At 45.3% G+C, this 19,165-nt stretch overlaps 1 protein-coding gene across 2 annotated transcripts in view; it reads right to left on the minus strand.

The window, feature by feature from the left end:
• Positions 1–11,560, minus strand: part of WSB2 (WD repeat and SOCS box containing 2) — a 20,298-nt gene extending 8,738 nt beyond the window's left edge. The window contains exons 1-3 of one of the 2 annotated variants that reach the window (XM_011964400.1): positions 11,266–11,560; positions 1,699–1,943; positions 1,407–1,538 (exon numbers count right to left, since the gene is read on the minus strand). In XM_011964400.1, the coding sequence (XP_011819790.1) occupies positions 1,407–1,538; positions 1,699–1,943; positions 11,266–11,453 (565 nt within the window). In that variant the 5' untranslated portion in view covers positions 11,454–11,560. The remainder of the gene's footprint in view (positions 1–1,406; positions 1,539–1,698; positions 1,944–11,265) is intronic. The other variant, XM_011964401.1, reaches the window with a different exon arrangement.
• Between the last annotated feature and the right edge of the window lie 7,605 nt (positions 11,561–19,165).

The raw sequence follows: 19,165 nt of genomic DNA on the forward strand, positions 1-19,165 counted from the left end.
AAATAAATGTCTGTTGTTTAAGCCACCTAGTCTCTGGCACTGACTAAGATACAAGTTTTTGGGCTCACTGCTAAAAGAGCAGGAGAAAGGTCCCTCCCATGGCTGTGTGGAGCTGGACAGTCATAACTTGGGAGAGAGTGCCAGTGCCTTCACACCATGGGGATGAGTGGCCTCTTCATAACCCTCCTTCCAATCCCTCCCGCCCCTGATCCTCTTCATGACCCTTTACCACTGCCTCCTTCTAATCCCTCCAGCCCCTGAGCCCCATCCAGGGCTGAAGGGATTGGAAAAATGGCATTGCAATAAATTCCCCTTTCTTATGTCACATTTTTTTTTTTTTTTTTTGAGACAGAGTCTTGCTCTGTCGCCCAGGCTGGAGTACAGTGATGCAATCTCGGCTCACTGCAAGCTCCGCCTCCTAGGTTCAAGTGATTCTCCTGCCTCAGCCTCCCGAGTAGCTGGGACTACAGGCGCCCAGCACCACGCCCAGCTAATTTTTGTATTTTTTAGCAGAGATGGGGTTTTGCCATGTTGGCCAGGCTGGTCTTGAACTCCTGACCTCAGGTGATCCACCCGCCTTAGCCTCCCAAAGTACTGGGATTACAGGCGTGAGCCACTGTGCCTGGCCTGTTACATCACCTTTCTAGTTAAGGATCAAACCAGAGATGTATGGAATTCCTTACTGGGCCACCCCCGTATATAGTTTGCTCAAGGCAGAATTTCACAAAACCTGATGCCCTGTAGCCTGAGAGAATTATTCTAGGCTTAGAGTCTGCTTCAAAAAGAAAGTCTAACAGGAAGCACCCAACAGGGACTTCTATATCAGTGGTTCTCAACCTGGGGAGACCTTGCCCTTCACAGGACATGGGGACTTTTTTGCTTGTCACAACTGGAGAGGATGCTACTGGCATCAAACGAGAAGAGGCCAGGCATGCTGCTCAGTGTCTTAGAATGCACAGGAGAGCCCATGACAAAGGGTTATCCAGCCCAAAATATCCATAGTGCCGATGAGGAAACCTGTTCTAGATCAAATATTTTTAACAGGGGCAATTCACCCCAAGAGGGTACAAACTAGTTCTTGGTAGCCAAAAAAATCTTAACATTTTTTTACATACAAAGCATAGACATGCATTCAGCACATAAGCAAATATACAATAGATCTTCAATATTACAATAGCCTAAATAGACACACAGTATATGTCTGGTATTAAACTCTCTTTGGTACGGTATTATCTTTGGGGCGGGCAGGGGCAATTAGGAAAAAACTGTCTAAAAAGGCTCCTTAAGGGACAATCACAGAAAAAAACATCAAGAAACACTGTTTTAGATCAAAATGAAACTGGTAAAGAGGAGAAAGCAAATACGGTATTTCTGGAGTTGCCAAGTAGTTCCTTCTCTTCCCATACCGTGTTTATTCAGGTCCCAGATGCGAAGAGTCTTGTCCCGTGACGCGGAGACCAAAATCAAACTGCCACTGGGTGTGAAGCTCAGATCTCTCACGACATCTTGGTGGCCGGAAAGATTCAAAAGCAGGAGCCCTGGCATGAAAGCAGGGGCACTCAGTCAGCCAGAGAGGGGGCACAAGGTGTGCCTTCCACGGCCACACCCCTCGGCCAACACGAGTGGAGCAGGGAGGTGACACGGTCAGAACATGCACCCGAGCCTCCCAGAACCCTGCGCCAGCCAGGAATGACCTACCTGTCTGCACCTCCCAGATCTTGATCTGCCCATCGTTGAGTCCCGTAGCAAGAACCAGGCAAGAGACATCGGGCACCTGGGGGTGGTGGCGTGCCCAGAGCTTCCTGCTGGGTGGGGAAGGCCACGGGCTGAAGGCCAGCCCCCAGACAATCTGACCACAGTCCAGCGTCTTCTCTTTTGGGCTGCCCCGCCCTTTCGTCTCATTTTTGCTACTGCGGCTTTTGGCTTCAAACCCTTTAGGGATGCTGGGAGAAGCAGAGATTTCTTAATGAATCTGCAATTGGTACCAAGTCTATCAACTTTCCATCCTGGGACATGTAAGACTTTTGGGGAGTGGAGGGAAGGGTCTGTCACCCAAGCTGGCATGCAGTGACACAATCATGGCTCACTCAGCCTTGACCTCCCTGCTCAACTGCTCCTCCCGCCTCAGCCTCCACCAAGTAGCTAGGACTACAGGCACGTGCCACTAGGCTCTGTTAACTCTGTTTGTATTTTTTGTAGGACGGACTTTCGTCATGTTGCCCAGGCTGGTCTCGAACTCCTGAGCTCAAGTGATCTGCCCACCTTGGCCTCCCAAAGTGCTGGGATTACTGGCATGAGCCACCCCACCAGGCCACATAAGATTTTAAATCCTAGAAACAAGCTGGCCTTTGGTGCAATTTTCTGTGACTTTTCTTTTTGTTTCTTTTTAAGAGTTGATGTAGGCCGGGCATGGTGGCTCATGCCTGTAAATCCCAGCACTTTGGGAGGCCAAGGCAGGTGGATCACCTGAGTTCTAGAGTTCGAGACCAGCCTGGCCAACATGGTGAAGCCCCATCTCTACTAAAAATAAAAAAAAAAAAAGATTAGCTGGGCATAGTGGCGGGTGCCTGTAACCCCAGCTACTTGGGAGGCTGAGGCAGGAGAATCGCTTGAACCCAGGGGGCGGAGGTTGCAGTGAACCAAGATCGCACCATTGCACTCCAGCCTGGGGAACAAAGGCAAAACTCTGTCTCCAAAAAAAAAGAGTTGATGTAACACAGGCTATACTGGCCATGGCTCAATCTATTTGCAACAGCCCTGCAATGGGGTGACCTGCCTTGTGGGATAACTAAATCACAGATGCTCCAGGGAGTCACATGCTTGCTCAGAAAGTTCTCTCGGGTTTTGGTGAGTGGAAGGAAAAAGATTTACTCAGTTTTTCCCATGAGTAAGAAAGCGCAATGCAGGTTTGGAACTAGGGCAGAACTTAGAGCCTGAATAGCCACCACTCTCCTGCCTGATGAGTTCCCTTATCTCTAGCTTAGAAATCCCCAAGGAGCTGGAAAATAAACCCCTGTCTTGCCAACACCGTTCGTTTGGTACATGTTAATTTCCACCTTTACTCACTATGTTCCAACTGATTAATGAGGCTCCTTCATTTACTTCCCTGATGGTAACCCGCACAAGAATCAAACAGCAAGGTAGTCAAGAGAGAAAAGGAGGTCGGGCGCGGTGGCTCAAGCCTGTAATCCCAGCACTTTGGGAGGCCGAGACGGGTGGATCACGAGGTCAGGAGATCGAGACCATCCTGGCTAACTTTCTACTAAAAATATAAAAAACTAGCCGGGTGAGGTGGCGGGCGCCTGTAGTCCCAGCTACTCCGGAGGCTGAGGCAGGAGAATGGCGGGAACCCGGGAGGCGGAGCTTGCAGTGAGCTGAGATCCGGCCACTGCACTCCAGCCTGGGCAACAGAGCAAAACTCCGTCTCAAAAAAAAAAAAAAAAAAAGAGAGAAAAGGAATTCACAGGGCTGCGTAGAGGTAGCCTGTCCTGGAAGATCTCTTAACCCAACCCTCTCCTACAATTCAACTTACAGTGAAACAGGCCCAGATAAGCTAAAACATGGGGCCCTGGCTGCCACTGTGCCCAGGAAACAATGTCTCAAATGCACAAGCACTTGGCCAGCCCTGGGGTTGAGCCTGAAAACATGAAGCTTACTGTTTGCGGTACACAGCACAAAGGTCTCCATGTGACCTGACCATACTCTGGTTGGTTAAACTGAGGGAAATGGAGACGAGAAAGCTGAACGCCAAATTTGGTTCCATGAGAAATCCTAAACTCGATGCATATGTAGTTGACAACTTTATGTATTAATTGGTGCAGAAATAATTGCAGTATTTGCAATTACCACCATTACTTTTGCACCAACCCAATATTACAGATGGTAAAAACCACCATTACCTTTGCACCAACCCAATATTACAGATGTTCCCAAAAAATTCTAACTAAATCACATTTCTGTCAATTGTGTGGTGAAAGACATGAAAGAATTTTAACCAAGCTCATTTATAAAATTAGAAGGGAGGGGCCGGGCACGGTGGCTCACACCTGTAATTCCAGCAATTTGGGAGGCCGAGGTGGGTGGATCACCTGAGGTCAGGAGTTCGAGACCAGCCTGACCAATATGGTGAAACCCCATCTCTACTAAAAATACAAAAATTAGCTGGGTATGGTGCCAGGGGCCTGGTGGCGCATGTCTGTAATCCCAGGTCCTCGGGAGGCTGATATGGGAGGATTGCTTGAGCCAGGAGGCGGAGGTTGCACTGAGCCAAGATCACACCACTGTACTCCAGTCTGGGTGACAGAGTCAGACCCTGTCTCAAAAAAAAAGGTCTACGCTCTTAGCAATTGTCAAGTGTACATTATTAATAACCACAGTCATCATGCTGTACAATAGATCTTCCGAACTTACCCTGCTTAGCTGAAACTTTATACCTTTGATCAATATCTCCCCACTCCCTCTCCCACCCCCGGTAACCACCATTCTACTCTCTGTTTCTATGAGTTAGACTTTTTTAGATTCCACATGTACGTGAGATCACGCAGTATTTGTCTCTCTGTGCCTAATTCATTTCACTTAGGATAAAGTCCCTCAGGTTCATCCATGTTGTAGCAAATGACAGATTTTGTTCTTGTCAATAAAGTTGTATTGGAATGCAGTCACACGCATTTGTTTAGGTATTGTCTGAGGCTGCTTTCACACTGTGACAGTAGAGTTCAACAGTCAAGACAGAGACCTTATGGCCTACAAAGCCTAAACTATTTCCTTTATAGAAAAAGTTGGCCAGGCGCTATAGCTCACGCCTGTAATCCCAGCATTTTGGGAGGCCAAGGTGGGCGGATCACTTGAGGTCAGGAGTTTGAGACCAGCCTGGCCAACATGGTAATACCCTGTCTCTACTAAAAATACAAAAAATTAGCCGGGCATGGTGGGGGGTGCCTATAGTCCCAGCTACTTAGGAGGCTGAAGCAGGAGAATTGCTTGAGCCCGGGAGGCAGAGGTTGCAGTGAACTGAGGTCGCACCACTGCACTCCAGCCTGGATGACAGAGCAAGACTCCATCTCAAAAAAAAAAAAAAAAGAAAAGAAAAGAAAAAGAAAAAGTTTGCCAACCTCTGGGTCTAAATGGCCAAATATAGGCTAAAACTTGTTATTCTGGCCAATCTGAATGTGACCACGAATGTCACTTCGATCGGTCCAGACCTACCTGGCTCTGGCCCTGGCACTGGCCGCTGAGTTTGCTGTCACGAGAAGAAGCACTTAAGAGGCAGGCTATGGGAAGAGGTTTAAGACAGGTTGGAGCCACCAGTTAAATTTATTTTATTTCTTATAAAATCCTGATTTCTGTATTTGTTTTATTTATTTTGGTTTTTTTTTAGAAACAGGGTCACTCTCTGGCACCCAGGCTGCAGTGCAGTGGTGTGACCATAGCTTACAGCAGCCTTGAACTCCAGGGCTCAAGCAGTCCTTCCACCTCAGCCTCCTGAGTAGCTGGGACTACAGGTGCATGCCACCATACCCAGCTAATTTTTTAATTTTTTGCAGAGACAGGGTCTTGCTGTGTTGCCCAGGTTAGTCACTAATTCCTGGCCTCAAGCAATCCATCCCACCTCAGCCTCCCAAAGTGCTGAGATTATAGGCATGTGGCACCACACATGGCCCTAATTTCTGCATTTGAATTAAGGAATACACCTGTAGCTACTTTATTCCAAAAGAATTAAGGCATATTTATCATTTCATTTTAATATCCTAAATTTAATTTTTCTAGAAAGAGATACTAAAATCTCCATTTTATGGGTTATTAACTTTCCCGGGGTCACAAAATCAGGGGCAGAACTGGAACTAAGGTCTTGGGTATCCTGGCCTAATGCTTAACAAATACTTTGAGTTTGCTAATGAATCAAGGGATGAGTTACATGAAACGCAGTGGGATCGTACCATGGGAAAGGGCTGATGAGGCAAGACAGATTCATTGGCAGAATTTAGCTTCACTGAAGTTAAAGTTTCTAAAAACTTTATTTCAAAAAGCAGTATAATTATTTGGTTAATATCAATTATTTGCTCAATATCAAAAGCACTACATAATATGATTTTTTAAAAATGTAAAACTACCCTAACTAGACTATAAATGCCTCAAATTCTCTTTTAAAACACTTTTAAAATAGCAATTGTTGGCGGGGTGTGGTGGCTATGCCTTTAGGAAGCTGAGGGAGGATCACTTGAGGCAAGGAGTTCAAAGCTGCATTGAGCTATGATCATGCCACTGTACTCCAGCCTGGGTGACGGAGTAAGACCTTGTCTCTGCCCCCCAAAAAACCCAATTATTTTAAATTATAAAAATAATAAATAAAAATAGAAGAGAAACATGGGAGAAATGTGAAAATGAGACAAATAAAGTAAAAATTACCTATAATCCTAACACCACCATTCTAAACATCTCACTATAAATTTTTGTGTATATACACGTCTTTTAAAAACAAATCTGGCCGGGCGCGGTGGCTCAAGCCTGTAATCCCAGCACTTTGGGAGGCCGAGACGGGTGGATCACGAGGTCAGGAGATCGAGACCATCCTGGCTAACACGGTGAAACCCCGTCTCTACTAAAAAATACAAAAAACTAGCCGGACGAGGTGGTGGGCGCCTGTAGTCCCAGCTACTCAGGAGGCTGAGGCAGGAGAATGGCGTGAACCCAGGAGGTGGAGCTTGCAGTGAGCTGAGATCTGGCCACTGCACTCCAGCCTGGGAGACAGAGAGAGATTCTGTCTCAAAAAAAAAAACAAAACCAAATCTGGTATCATACTGCATACATGGTTTTACAAACTGCTTTTTATTTTTTTTAAGAGACAGCATCTCACTGTTGCCCAGGCTGGAGTGGCCTGGTATGATCAGAGCTCACTGCAGCCTCTAATTCCTGGGTTCAGGCGATCCTCCCATCTCAGCCTCCTGAGTAGCTAGGACCACATGCATGTGCCACCACGCCAGGCTAATTTTTAAATTTTTTTTGTAGAAACAGGGTCTTGCTATGTTGCCCAGGCTGATCTAGAACTCCTAGCCTCAAGTGATCCTTCCACTTCTGCCTCCCAAAGTGCTGAGATTACAGGCATGAGCCACCACACCCGGCCATATAGCCTCTTTTTTTTTTCAATAAGCTTCATACTGCAAACATTTCCTCAGAATACTGTTCTTCAAAATATGTGATTTTGTCAGGTGCAATGGCTCACGCCTGTAATCCCAGCACTTTGGGAGGCCAAGGTGGGTGGATCCCTTGAGGCCAGGAGTTCAAGACCAGCCTGGGCAACATAGTGAAACCTTGTCTCTGCTAAAAATACAAAAAAATTAGCTAAGTGTGGTGGCACACGCCTGTAATCCCAGTTACTCAGGAGGTTGAGGCAGGAGAACCGCTTGAACCCAGGAGGCGGAGGTTGCAGTGAGCCGAGATGCGCCAGTACACTCTGGCCTGGATGACAGAGCAAGACTCTCTCAAAAAAAAAAAACTGTGATTTTTCTCCAAACCAGTAACTTCTCACTCAACACAGGAAAAAATAACACTTAGTTCATTATGTTAAATAATAAATATGAAAAAATGGTTAATACTCAAATACCTTTTTCCATATTCCTTAGTTAATAGTGAAAGGATATATTTACCTACAGAAATACACGTATTTGAAAACGAGTGATTTTCAGGATCTTCCAGGTTGTGCTTTTTAAAAAAAAGCAGACTAAGCCAGGCGCAGTGGCTCACGCCTTGTAATCCCAGCACTTTGGGAGGCTGAGGCGGGCGGATCACAAGGTGAGGAGATCAAGACCATCCTGGCTAACACGGTGAAACCCATCTCTACTAAAAATACCAAAAAAAAAAAAAAATTAGCCGGGCGTGGTGGCGGGTGCCTGTAGTCCCAGCTACTCAGGAGGCTGAGGCAGGAGAATGGCAAGAACCTGGGAGGCAGAGCTTGCAGTGAGCTGAGATTGTGCCACTGCACTCCAGCCTGGGCAACAGAGCGAGACTCCGTCTCAAAAAAAAAAAAAAAAAAAAGCAGACTATAAATTCATATAGTAAATGTACTTATATGTCAAGTCTTGAAGGAGCATCCCTTGTATTTCAAGTGGGGAATTAGTAAACAATGTATGACCTTGGCATTATCATTAAACTGACCACAGAAGGAACTGAAAACTCTGATTAAAAACACAGGACAAAATTTGATGGCTGCAAAAATATCATATGGAAATGGTAAAATTTTCTTAACCATCCTCTCACTTCTGGATTTCAAACCGTTTCCAATTTTCTTAATATACAACTAATTTCATAATGAAGATCAGTGTATATAAATAGATGACACCATTTCTGAGATTTCTTTTTTTTGTTTTTTTTTTGAGATGGAGTCTTGCTCTGTTACCCAGGCTGGAGTGCAGTGGCGCGATCTCAGCTCACTGCAACCTCCGCCTCCCAGGTTCACGCGATTCTCCTATCTCAGCCTCCTGAGTAGCTGGGATTACAGGTGCACACCACCACAGCTGTCTAACTTTTTGTAGTTTTAGTAGAGACAGGATTTCACCATGTTGGCCAAACTGGTCTCAAACTCCTGACCTCAAGGGATCCGCCTGCCTCGGCCTCCCAAAGTGCTGGGATTACAGGCATCAGCTACCGCGCCCGGCCCAAAAGAACATTTTTCAGGTCTTTGATGCATTTTGCCAGCCTTCCTTCCAGAAACTGCACAGATTTATCCCCCTCAACCCTAGCAGCATGCAGAGTACCCATCTCAACAAACTCCTGTCAACATTCCCTTTTATCAATGCAAATTTCATATCCAACTTATAAAAACCTTAAATCTAATGTTATTTATAAAAAATGCTTAAAGCAAAATAAATGAGAGCTTCAAGGGCAAGGGCCATGTTTGATTTATCTCAGGACTCTCAGTCCCTAACTCCGTGTTACGCAAAGAAACTATGCAACCAAGGCTGGCCAACATAGTAAAACACCGTCTCTACTAAAATACAAAAAAATTAGCCAGAGGTGGTAGCGCACGCCTGTAATCCCAGCTACTCAGGAGGCTGAGGCAGGAGAATTGCTTGAACCTAGGAGGCGGAGATTGCAGTGAGGCAAGATTGCGCCCTTGCACTCCAGCCTGGGCGACAGAGCGAGACTACGTCTCAAAAAAAAAAAAACCAAAAAGAAAGAACCTATGCAACCAAGGCTGGCTGAATGAATGAATACAGACATAGAGTTGCCCTAGGACCAATGAAAACATACAGATGCTGGACTATCTGAATGGGAGCTCACAGCATTCTGACACCAGGGCTTGTCCATCCCAAAGAAAGAAAAACTAGTATCAGAAACTAAACTTGGCCAAGCGCCATGGCTCACGCCTGTAATCCCAGCTACTTGGGAGGCTGAGGCAGGAGGACTGCTTGAGGCCAGGAGTTCAAGACCAGGCCTAGGCGAGACCCTGTCTCTACAAAATATTTAAAAGTTGTGCGGGCATGGTGGTGCGCCTGTAGTACCAGCTACTTGGGAGGCTAGGGCAGGAGGACAGCTTGAGCCCACCAGATTAAGGCTGCAGTGAGCCATGACTAAGCCACTGCACTCAAGCCTGGACAAGAGAGCAAGACCCTCTCTCTCTCTCAAAAAATAAAATAAAATAAAATAAACTTGGTTGATAATAAAGAGACAAAAACGAGCAAAGGCTCTGAGTAGACATTTATCCAAACAATGTATACAAAGGACCAATAAACACCTGAAAAGATACTCCGCCAGGTGCAGTGGCTCCACACCTGTAATCCCAGCACTCTGGGAGGCCAAGGCGGGTGGATCACCTGAGGTCAGGAGTTTGAGACCAGCCTGGCCAACACAGTGAAACCTCGTCTCTACTAAAAATACAAACATTATCTGGGTGCGGTGGTGTGCACCTGTAGTCCCAGCTACTTGGGAGGCTGAGGCAGAATTGCTTGAACCCAGGAGGTGGAGGTTGCAGTGAGCCGAGATCATGCCACTGCACTCCAGCCTGAACAACAGAGACTCTGCCTCAAAGAAAAAAAAAAAAGAAAAGATGCTTGACATCCGTAACCATCAGGGAAATGCAAATCAAAACCACTATGAAATGCCACTTCACACCGCTAGGATGGCTACCCGCTAGGATAATAAAAAAGACACACAATAACAAGGGTTGGATGTAGAGAATCTGGAACCTGAATCCATTGCTGGTGGGAAAGTAAAATGGTGTAGCCACTCTGGAAAACAGTCTGACACTTCCTCAAATAGTTAAACATAGAAAACACAAGTTTTCTAAATGTTCACAGCAGCACTATTTGTAACAACCAAAACATGAAGACAACCCAATGTCCATCAACTAATAAATGTATGAACAAAATTTGTCATCTCCATATGATGCAATAAAAGGAAATGAAATACTAGTATATGCTAGAACACAGACGAATTGTGAAAACATTATGTAAAATGAAAGAAGCTAGTCAAAAAAGGCTACGTGTTGTATGAACCATGAATAGGAAACATCTAGAATAGGTCAATCTAGAGAGACAAAGTAGATTAGTGGTTGCCTGGAGAGTGCAGGGGGGTTAGGGGATCTAAGCTAAGGGATACAGGATTTCTTTTTGAGGAAATAAAGATACTCTAAAATTGATTATGTGCTGGGTGCAGTGGCTCATGGGAGAAATGTGTAATCCCAGCACTTTGGGAGGCCGAGGCAGGTGAATCACTTGAGGTCAGGAGTTCGAGCCCAGCCTGGCCAACATGGCAAAACCTCATCTCTACTAATAATACAAAAATTAGCCAGGCATGGTGGTGTACGCCTGTAATCCCAGCTACTCGGGAGACTGAGGCAGGCAGGAGAATCGCTTGAACCCAGGAGGCAGAGGTTGTAGTGAGCCAAGATTGCGCCACTGCACTCCAGCTTAGGAGACAGAGACTGTCTCAAAAAATAAATAAATAAAGTAAAATTGATGATGGTGATGGATGCACAACTCTGCAGATAGACTAAAAGCCATTGTGTTGTATACTTTAAATGGACAAATTGTGTGGTATATAAATTACATCTCAAAAAAGCTATGGAAAAAAAAGCCAACTTGGGGCTAACATAATCTTGACCAAATTGACTTTCACATATACAGAACTTGGGGCTCTGGAAACCCCCATGATCAATTCCTGAACCATGAGCCACCTTCCCTCTCTCTGGTTCTCGGGCAGGGAGATGGCAAAAGAACAAGGGGTGTTTGGAAACGCGCTGGATGGGGGCCCCAGTGAGAGAACACTTACAACTGCTCCTCCAGTGGCCAGGGGATCAGTTTGACGATGCAGTGTCCTTGAGACCAAGCAAACCAGGAGCCATCTGGGGAGAAGGCGACGCTCCAGGTTTCACAGCTGGACTTCCAATCAAACTGGTGGGGGCGCCCGGGCTTGAGTTCGGCCAGCAGCAGCGGTTCCTCTGGGGCAGGAGACAACATGCTTCGAATACACACCCCCTTGCTCCCTGACCACCCAGACACAGGAAAGCCACCGTCTCCCTGTGGCAAAGAGCGACACTATCCATTCCCAGAGGGAGTTGTCACTTAAATGACCCAGGGCAGTAACAGCAGCCACAGGCCACATTCCACCATGGTTACTCAATCCTGGCACTCCTCACTGCTGGTTAACCATGACTCACAGTAACCTTTGTGCCCGTGAACTCAGTGAATGGAGGCCTCATTTTCCTATGAATACTTGAAGGGGAGGAAAGTGGAGAGATAGCCAGACCAGGAATATGCTAGATAGTGCTGATTATGGGGCCAAAATAGCAAGGCCTTCCAATGCATTTCAGTTTTCTTCAAAAGAACCTGCTGCTAGGACCGGGCGCGGTGGCTCATGCCTGTAATCCCAGCACTTTAGGAGGCTGAGGTGGGCGAATCACGAGGTCAGGAGATCGAGACCATCCTGACTAACATGGTGAAACCCCATCTCTACTAAAAATATCAAAAATTAGGCAGGCGTGGTGGCGGACGCCTGTAGTCCCAGCTACTTGGGAGGCTGAGGCAGGAGAATGGTGTGGACCTGGGAGGCGGAGTTTGCAGTGAGCCGAGATCGCGCCACTGCACTCCAGCCTGGGCAACAGAGCAAGACTCCATCTCAAAAAAAAAAAAAAAAAAAAAAAGAACCTGCTGCTGTCAAATAAAGAATATATGAAACTCAAAGGCTCCCTCTCACTCGCCTGCATCCTCCCCATCATCAAGGCTAAAAACGCTCAGCCCTTGCCCTGCTTCCTCACACTCAGAAGTATGGATTCCATCTCCCCATCTCTCCTGCTTCCACATCCTCTGTCCGGGGTTAAACCTTCATCTCATCTTGCCCAGACCTTTTGCTACAGTCTCCTGATCGGTCTTCCTGCCCCTAGAGACGCTGCTAAAGCTGAAATACACATACCATCACATCATTTCTTTCAAATACATTTGAAAGCTCCCACCTGCCTACGTCATAAAGGCAACTGAGCCCAGGCCTTCCACCACATGCCATCTGCCCCAGCCCATCGGTCCAGACTCCTTCCCTTATCTCCTCCCTGCAGGCCACACTCTGGCCACAAAATCTCCTTAACATGCAAGGGGCTTATTTACGTTCACAACTGGACCCACTTTTGCTTATGAGAATCCCTAGCTTCTCAAAGTAACCAAAAAGAAAGAAAAAGTAATAATCCCACCTAGATTCACAACTAAGAAGCGTACCCTGATCTCACACTATCAAAACGGAAATAAGTCGCACCTTGTTTATTTTGTTCTCTCTTATGTAACCAATTTCCCTCTGCCCCCCGCCCTCCTTATCAGTGTCTAAATACCTTGTTCCAACACCCAGATCATTTCATCTTTGTTTCTCCCAGGACCTAGCACACCATTTTGTGAAAGAGTAGGCACCAGATTGGAGCTTCTTCATTGACTGACCCACAGTTCCTAGTTCAGTTCTTTACTCCGGTGGAAGATTCTCAATGGCTGAGGAAGCTCATAAATTAAAGGCCTTCAGAAGGAATTTTTTGACCATTATGACTGTGATACTTACTAATATAAAAACTGGCTTCCATCCTGAATGAGGTCAGTTCCTGATGTGTGCATTCCACACAAGGAATGTGGAATGTGGAAGACTTTGACCCTGGCTGTTACCAGATAGATACTCATTTTTAAAACTCATATTTCATATATCTTAAGACACATCTTTATACATCTACATTTTGACCTTGCTGAAATCAGGATGTATCTTACAATCAATGACTTTTCATAGTTAAATAGGTAGTATTTTTTTCTCAGTTATAGATGATGATAATACAATCCATGGTATCTTGGATTCAGTAAAGCAGATGGTAGAGATGCATATGTGTATATTTATAAAATATTTTTGCCAGGTGCAGTGGCTTACATCTGTAATCCCAGCACTTTGGGAGGCCAAGGCAAGTGGATCACTTCAGGACGGGAGTTTAAGACCGGCCTAGCAAACATGGTGAAACCATGTCTCTACTAAAAGTACATTAAAAAAAAAAAAAAAATTAGCCACGCATGGTAGCGGGCACCTGTAGTCCCAGCTACTCAGGAAGCTGAGGAAGGAGAAGCACTTAAACCCAGGAGGCGGAGGTTGCAATGAGCCGAGATTGCACCACTGCACTCCAGCCTGGGTGACAGAGCAAGACTCTGTCTCAAAAAAAAATAGGCTCATGCCTGTAATCCCAGCACTTTGGGAGGCCAAGGCAGATCACCTGAGGTCAGGAGTTCGAGACCAGCCTGACCAACATGGAGAAACCCCGTCTCTACTAAAAATACAAAATAAGCCAGGCATAGCAGCACATGCCTGTATCCCACCTACTCAGGGGGCTGAGGCAGGAGAATTGCTTGAACCCGGGAGGTGGAAGGCAGAAGCTGCAATAAGCCGAGATGGCATCATTGCACTCCAGCCTAGGCAACAAGAGTGAAACTCCGTCTCAAAAAAATAAATAAATAAATAATTAATTCTAGTATATGCATTTATAGGAAAATAATAACATAGGTATATCTTGTTATATAAAATAGGTATTTGTTAAATAGAATGTTAATAAATCATATCAAGCCTTTGTAAAGTGAATATTCATTCTCAGAGGTTCTATGTGTAGATCTGGGTTTTAATGTATTAGGTCTGGCCAGGCACGGTGGCTCACGCTTATAATCCTAGCACTTCGGTAGGCTGAGATGGAATGATCGCTTGAGGCCAGGAGTTCAAGACTAGCCTGGTCAACATAGTAAGACTCCATCTCTAGAAAGAGAAAGAAAGAAAAGAAAGAAAAGAAAGAAAGGAAAGGAAAGAAAAGAAAAGAAAAGAGAGAGAAAGAAAGAAAGAAAGAAAGAAAGAAAGAAAGAAAGAAAGAAAGAAAGAAATTTATATGTATATATGGTCTGTATAAACAGCTCATTGTATAGACCCAGGTAAATCCTCCTAGAAATCTGTACATTTGTATGTGTGATAGTTTCATTTATACAATCACATGTGTATAGCTATTTGTATAGACCCAGGGTTCTCAACTGGGGGCTATTTTGCCCCTTGAGGACATTTGGCAGCAACATTTTTGGTTGTCACAACTGGAGATGCTACTACTGCCGTCTAGTGGGTGGAGGCCAGGGATGCTGCTCAACACCCTGCAGTGCACAGGACAGCCGCCAGCAAAGAATCATTTGGCCCAAAACGTCAACAATGCTGAGGCTAAGAAACCCAGATGCAGTCAAGTATTAAATGACATTGACTGATCTAGAGAAACATTTTCAAATGACCTGGATGGCCTGGGATGTGGCTTACACCTGTAATCCCAGCGCTCCGGGAGGCAGAGGTGGAAGAATTGCTTGAGACCAGGAGTTCTGGATCAAATGACCAGAATGAAAATTTCTTTTTTTTTTTCTTTTCCATCGTGATAACATTCACAGTTGGTTCACTTCCTCTACAGTATCCTCTTTTTTTTTTTTTGAGATGGAGTCTCGCTCTGTCACCCAGGCTGGACTGCACCGGCACAATGGCACGATCTCAGCTCACTGCAACATCCGCCTCCTGGGTTCAAGCAATTCTTACGCCTCAGCCTCCCAAGAAGCTGGGTTTACAGGCATGCACCACCACACCCAGCTAATTTTTGTATTTTTAGTAGAGACAGGTTTTTGCTATCTTGGCCAGGCTGGTCTCAAACTCCTGGACTCAAGCAATCTGCCTACCTCGGCCTCCCAAAGTGCTGGGATTACAGGCATAAACCACCATGCCTGATCTTTTTTTTTTTTTTTAATCTCCCAAACCAAATCCATTAGCAAGTTCTATGAAGTCTGTTTCCAAAAGACTTGCCAAATCTAACCCCCCTCCATCTCTACTCTCATCCATGCAGCACCATCTCCCGCCTGGCTCAGTAGGCAACCTTCCAGTTGCTCTCCCTGCTTCCCCTCTAGCCCCGCACCATCAATTCTCCTTGCCTCCAGAGTGATCAGTTTCACTGTTAGAATAAAGCTCTAGCTACTCACCCTGCCCTCAAAATCCAGCATAATCTGAACCTCCCTGGGCTTGTACTTCTCTCCCTGCCCCTGGCTCCAACACATTGCCCTTCTCTCTACCCTCTGCCAATGCTCAATTAGTTCTGACCCTAGGCCTTTGCACCAACCATTCCCTTCATCTGGAATGCCTCTCCTCGGCTGGCATCTACTCTTATTCAGGTCTGGCTCAAATGACAACTGCTTAGAGAGTCTTCTGACCCCTGTCAACCTCCTTCACAACCCCTCACTTTATTTTCTTTACAGCCCTATCACCATTTGATTGCCATCTGTCTCCTCTCTACTAGGACACCAATTCCAGGGAGCAGGAACCTTGTATATTTATTCCCAGAGCTGGCAGAGTTCCTGGTGGAGGGCAGGTAGTAAGTAAATATTTGTCTTAAAAATACATATGGTATAACTCTTTAAACAAAAAAGTAATATAAAGCTGGCCGGGCATGGTGGCTCATGCTTGTAATCCCAACACTTTGGGAGGCCGAGGCAGGCGGATCACTTGAGGTCAAGAGTTCGAGACTAGCCTGGCCAACATGGTGAAACCCCGTCTCTACTAAAAATACAAAAGTTAGCCGGGCATGGTGGCGGGCGCCTGTAGTCCCAGCTACTCGGGAGGTTGAGGCAGGAGAATCACTTGAACCCAGGAGGTACAGGTTGCAGTGAGCAGAGATTGCACCACTGCACTCCAGCCTGGACGAGAGAGCAAGACTCTGTCCCCCCAAAATAAAAAATAAATAAAGCCCCTTAAATTCTGATGATGCTTATGCCAAACACTTCACATGAAATGCTTCTTAAACACAAGCCCTACTCAGAATTCACACTCTATTTCTGTGATTTAGGGATTTAGTCTCTTGCTATTTCAGGTTCAGGAATCCAGGAGCTAAAAGAAGAACAAACTCAGTGACTCCTGTCTCTTGGAGTCTGGGCCCAAACTAAACTTGGCTACAGGGAGAGAAAGCCCTAATTAGTGCAGAACTTAAAAACAAAACAAACAAACAAAACACAGCTGGGGGTGGGGGATCTAGCTTCATCTGGTATGGTACTTGCAGACCCTTCTTGGTGAAAAGGCCTATGAATCAGGGTTTCTTTGTTTTCTCCTTTTTTTTTTTTTTTTTTTTGAGACAGAGTCTCACTCTGCCGCCCAGGCTGGAGTGCAGTGGCGCGATCTCAGCTCACTGCAACCTCCGCCTCCTGGGTTCAAGTGATTCTTTTGCCTCAGCCTCCTGAGTAGCTGGGATTACAGGCATGCGCCACCATGCCTGGCTAATTTTTGTATTTTTAGTAGAGATGGGGTTTCACCATGTTGGCCAGGCTGGTCTCAAACTCATGACCTCAGGTGATCTGCCCACCTCGGCCTCCCAAAGTGCTGGGATTACAGGAGTGAATCACCGCGTCCAGCCTCTTCTTTTTTAAATTGATAAATAAAAATCATACATATTATGGCATATAACATGTTTTGATATATGTATACATTGTGGAACGGCTCAGTCAAGCTCATTACCATATATGCATTACCTCACATACTTATTTTTGTGTGGTGAGAACACTTAAAATCTACTTTTAGCAAATTTCAAGTATATCATACATATATATTTGTTTTGTTTTATTTTGTTTTTGAGACAAGGTCTTATGCTGAAACCCAGGCTGGGGTGCAGTGGCTTGATCACAGCTCACTGCAGCCTCAACCTCCCACCCAGGTTCAAGTGATCCTCCGGCCTCAGCCTCCTGTGTATCTGGGGCTACGGGGGCATACCACCACACTCAGCTAATTTTTTTTTTTTTAACTTAAATTTTTAGTAGAGATGGGTGTCTGGCTATGTTCACCAAGCTGGTTTTGATCTCCTGAGCTCAAGCGATCCTCCTGCAGGCATGAGCCATCACACCTGGCCCTGGATCAGGGTTTGCTAATTAAACAATGGGATGTGTTTGGACAATCAGGCTGAGTGGAAAGGTATATATTATAAGCCTCTTCTAGGCGAAGCAGTTAGCCTTAACACAGAGATGAAAGCTATGACCCCAGCCAGCAGGAAGCTAGGCGATTTTTCCTGTTTCAGGACATGTACATTAGATATTCCACCGGCCTCAAAAGCTTTCCTCGGTTGCTCCATCTTATCATTCAGGGATCAGTCCTCAGGTCACCTTCTCAAGAGACCATCCTGGCCTCACCATCTAAAGTGACCATTCATTTTCCTTTTTTTTTTTTTTTTTTTTTTTGAGACAGGGTCTTGCTCTGTCGCCCAGGCTGGAATGCTGTAGCGCGATCATGACTCACTGCAACCTCGACCTCCCCAGGCTCAGATGATCCTCCCACCTCAGCCTCCCCAGCAGCTGGGACTACAGCCGCATTCTACATGCCTATAGTTCTGTATTTTTTGTAGAGATGGGATTTCGCCATGCTGCCTAGACTGGTCTCAAACTCCTGGGCTCAAGTGATCTACCCAAGTTGGCCTCCCAAACTGCTGGGCCACTGCACCTGGCACCATTCACTTTCCTTTAACCATTTTATTTTTTTTATAACCATCACTTAGATATTTTCTTTTTCTTTTTTTTGAGATGGAATTTCACTCTTGTTGCCCAGACTGGAGTACAATGGCGCGATCTCGGCTCACTGCAACCTCCCACTCTCTAGTTCAAGCGATTCTCCCGCCTCAGCCTCCTGAGTAGCTGGGATTATAGGCATGCACCACCACGCCCAGTTAATTTTGTATTTTCAGTAGAGACGGGGTTTCATTATGTTAGTGAGGCTAGTTTTGAACTCCTGACCTCAAGTGATCTGCCCACCTCAGCCTCCCAAAGTGCTGGGATCACAGGCGTGAGCCACCCCAGCACGTTTGGTTGATATTTTCTTGATTGCCTGTCATTTTTACATATTTATTGTCTATCTCTTTCTCAACGCACCCAAACTTGCCAGTTCACTGCTATTGGGCTACACCGTCTAATAGGGAAGTCACATGTAGTTACCAGCCACTTGAAATGTGGCAAGTCAGAATTCAGATGGGCTGAAAGTATAAAATACACAACACATTTTGAACAGTTAGCACACACAAAAAATCTAAAACATTACAATTTATTTGATTACATGTAGCACTAATATTTTAGACATGTTGGATTGAAAGAGTTTTTAAATCGTCGCCTAGTTCTTTTTTCTTTTTTAATGTGACTATTTTAACATTTTAAATTACATACGTAGCTCACATTAAACTTCTGTTGGTCAGGGCTAGCCTAGAGGGTGCCTGGCACATAGTAGACACTCAACAAATATTTGTTGAATGAATAAATGAATTCTAACCATTGCTCTGAAGATTTCAACTGTTGCCCATTGTATTTCCTTTACAATGGGCTTTATTCCATTTGAAAAGAAGTTAAAACTCTGGCCTTTTTTTGTACAGTAACTTGGCAGCTCTCAACAACCCTGCCCACACCCTCAAAACGAAGTTGTCAATCTTTAGGAAAATCCCAGAACTGGAAACAGATTTCTGTTAAAAAGGGAGGCTAGCTACAGATTGCTTTCACACTGAACTGTAAGGAGGCAATGGAAATGAAACGGAAGCTATAAAAAGATTCACATAGGATCTACACAAACAGTAGGGGCCCTTTAAAAAAGAATTCTACGGGTAACACACTCACTGAAAAGAAAGCCCTTATCTAGATGGGAAGGA

The sequence above is a fragment of the Mandrillus leucophaeus genome, unplaced genomic scaffold (genome assembly GCF_000951045.1).
Source record: "Mandrillus leucophaeus isolate KB7577 unplaced genomic scaffold, Mleu.le_1.0 Scaffold7, whole genome shotgun sequence".
Taxonomy (NCBI): Eukaryota; Metazoa; Chordata; class Mammalia; order Primates; family Cercopithecidae; genus Mandrillus; species Mandrillus leucophaeus.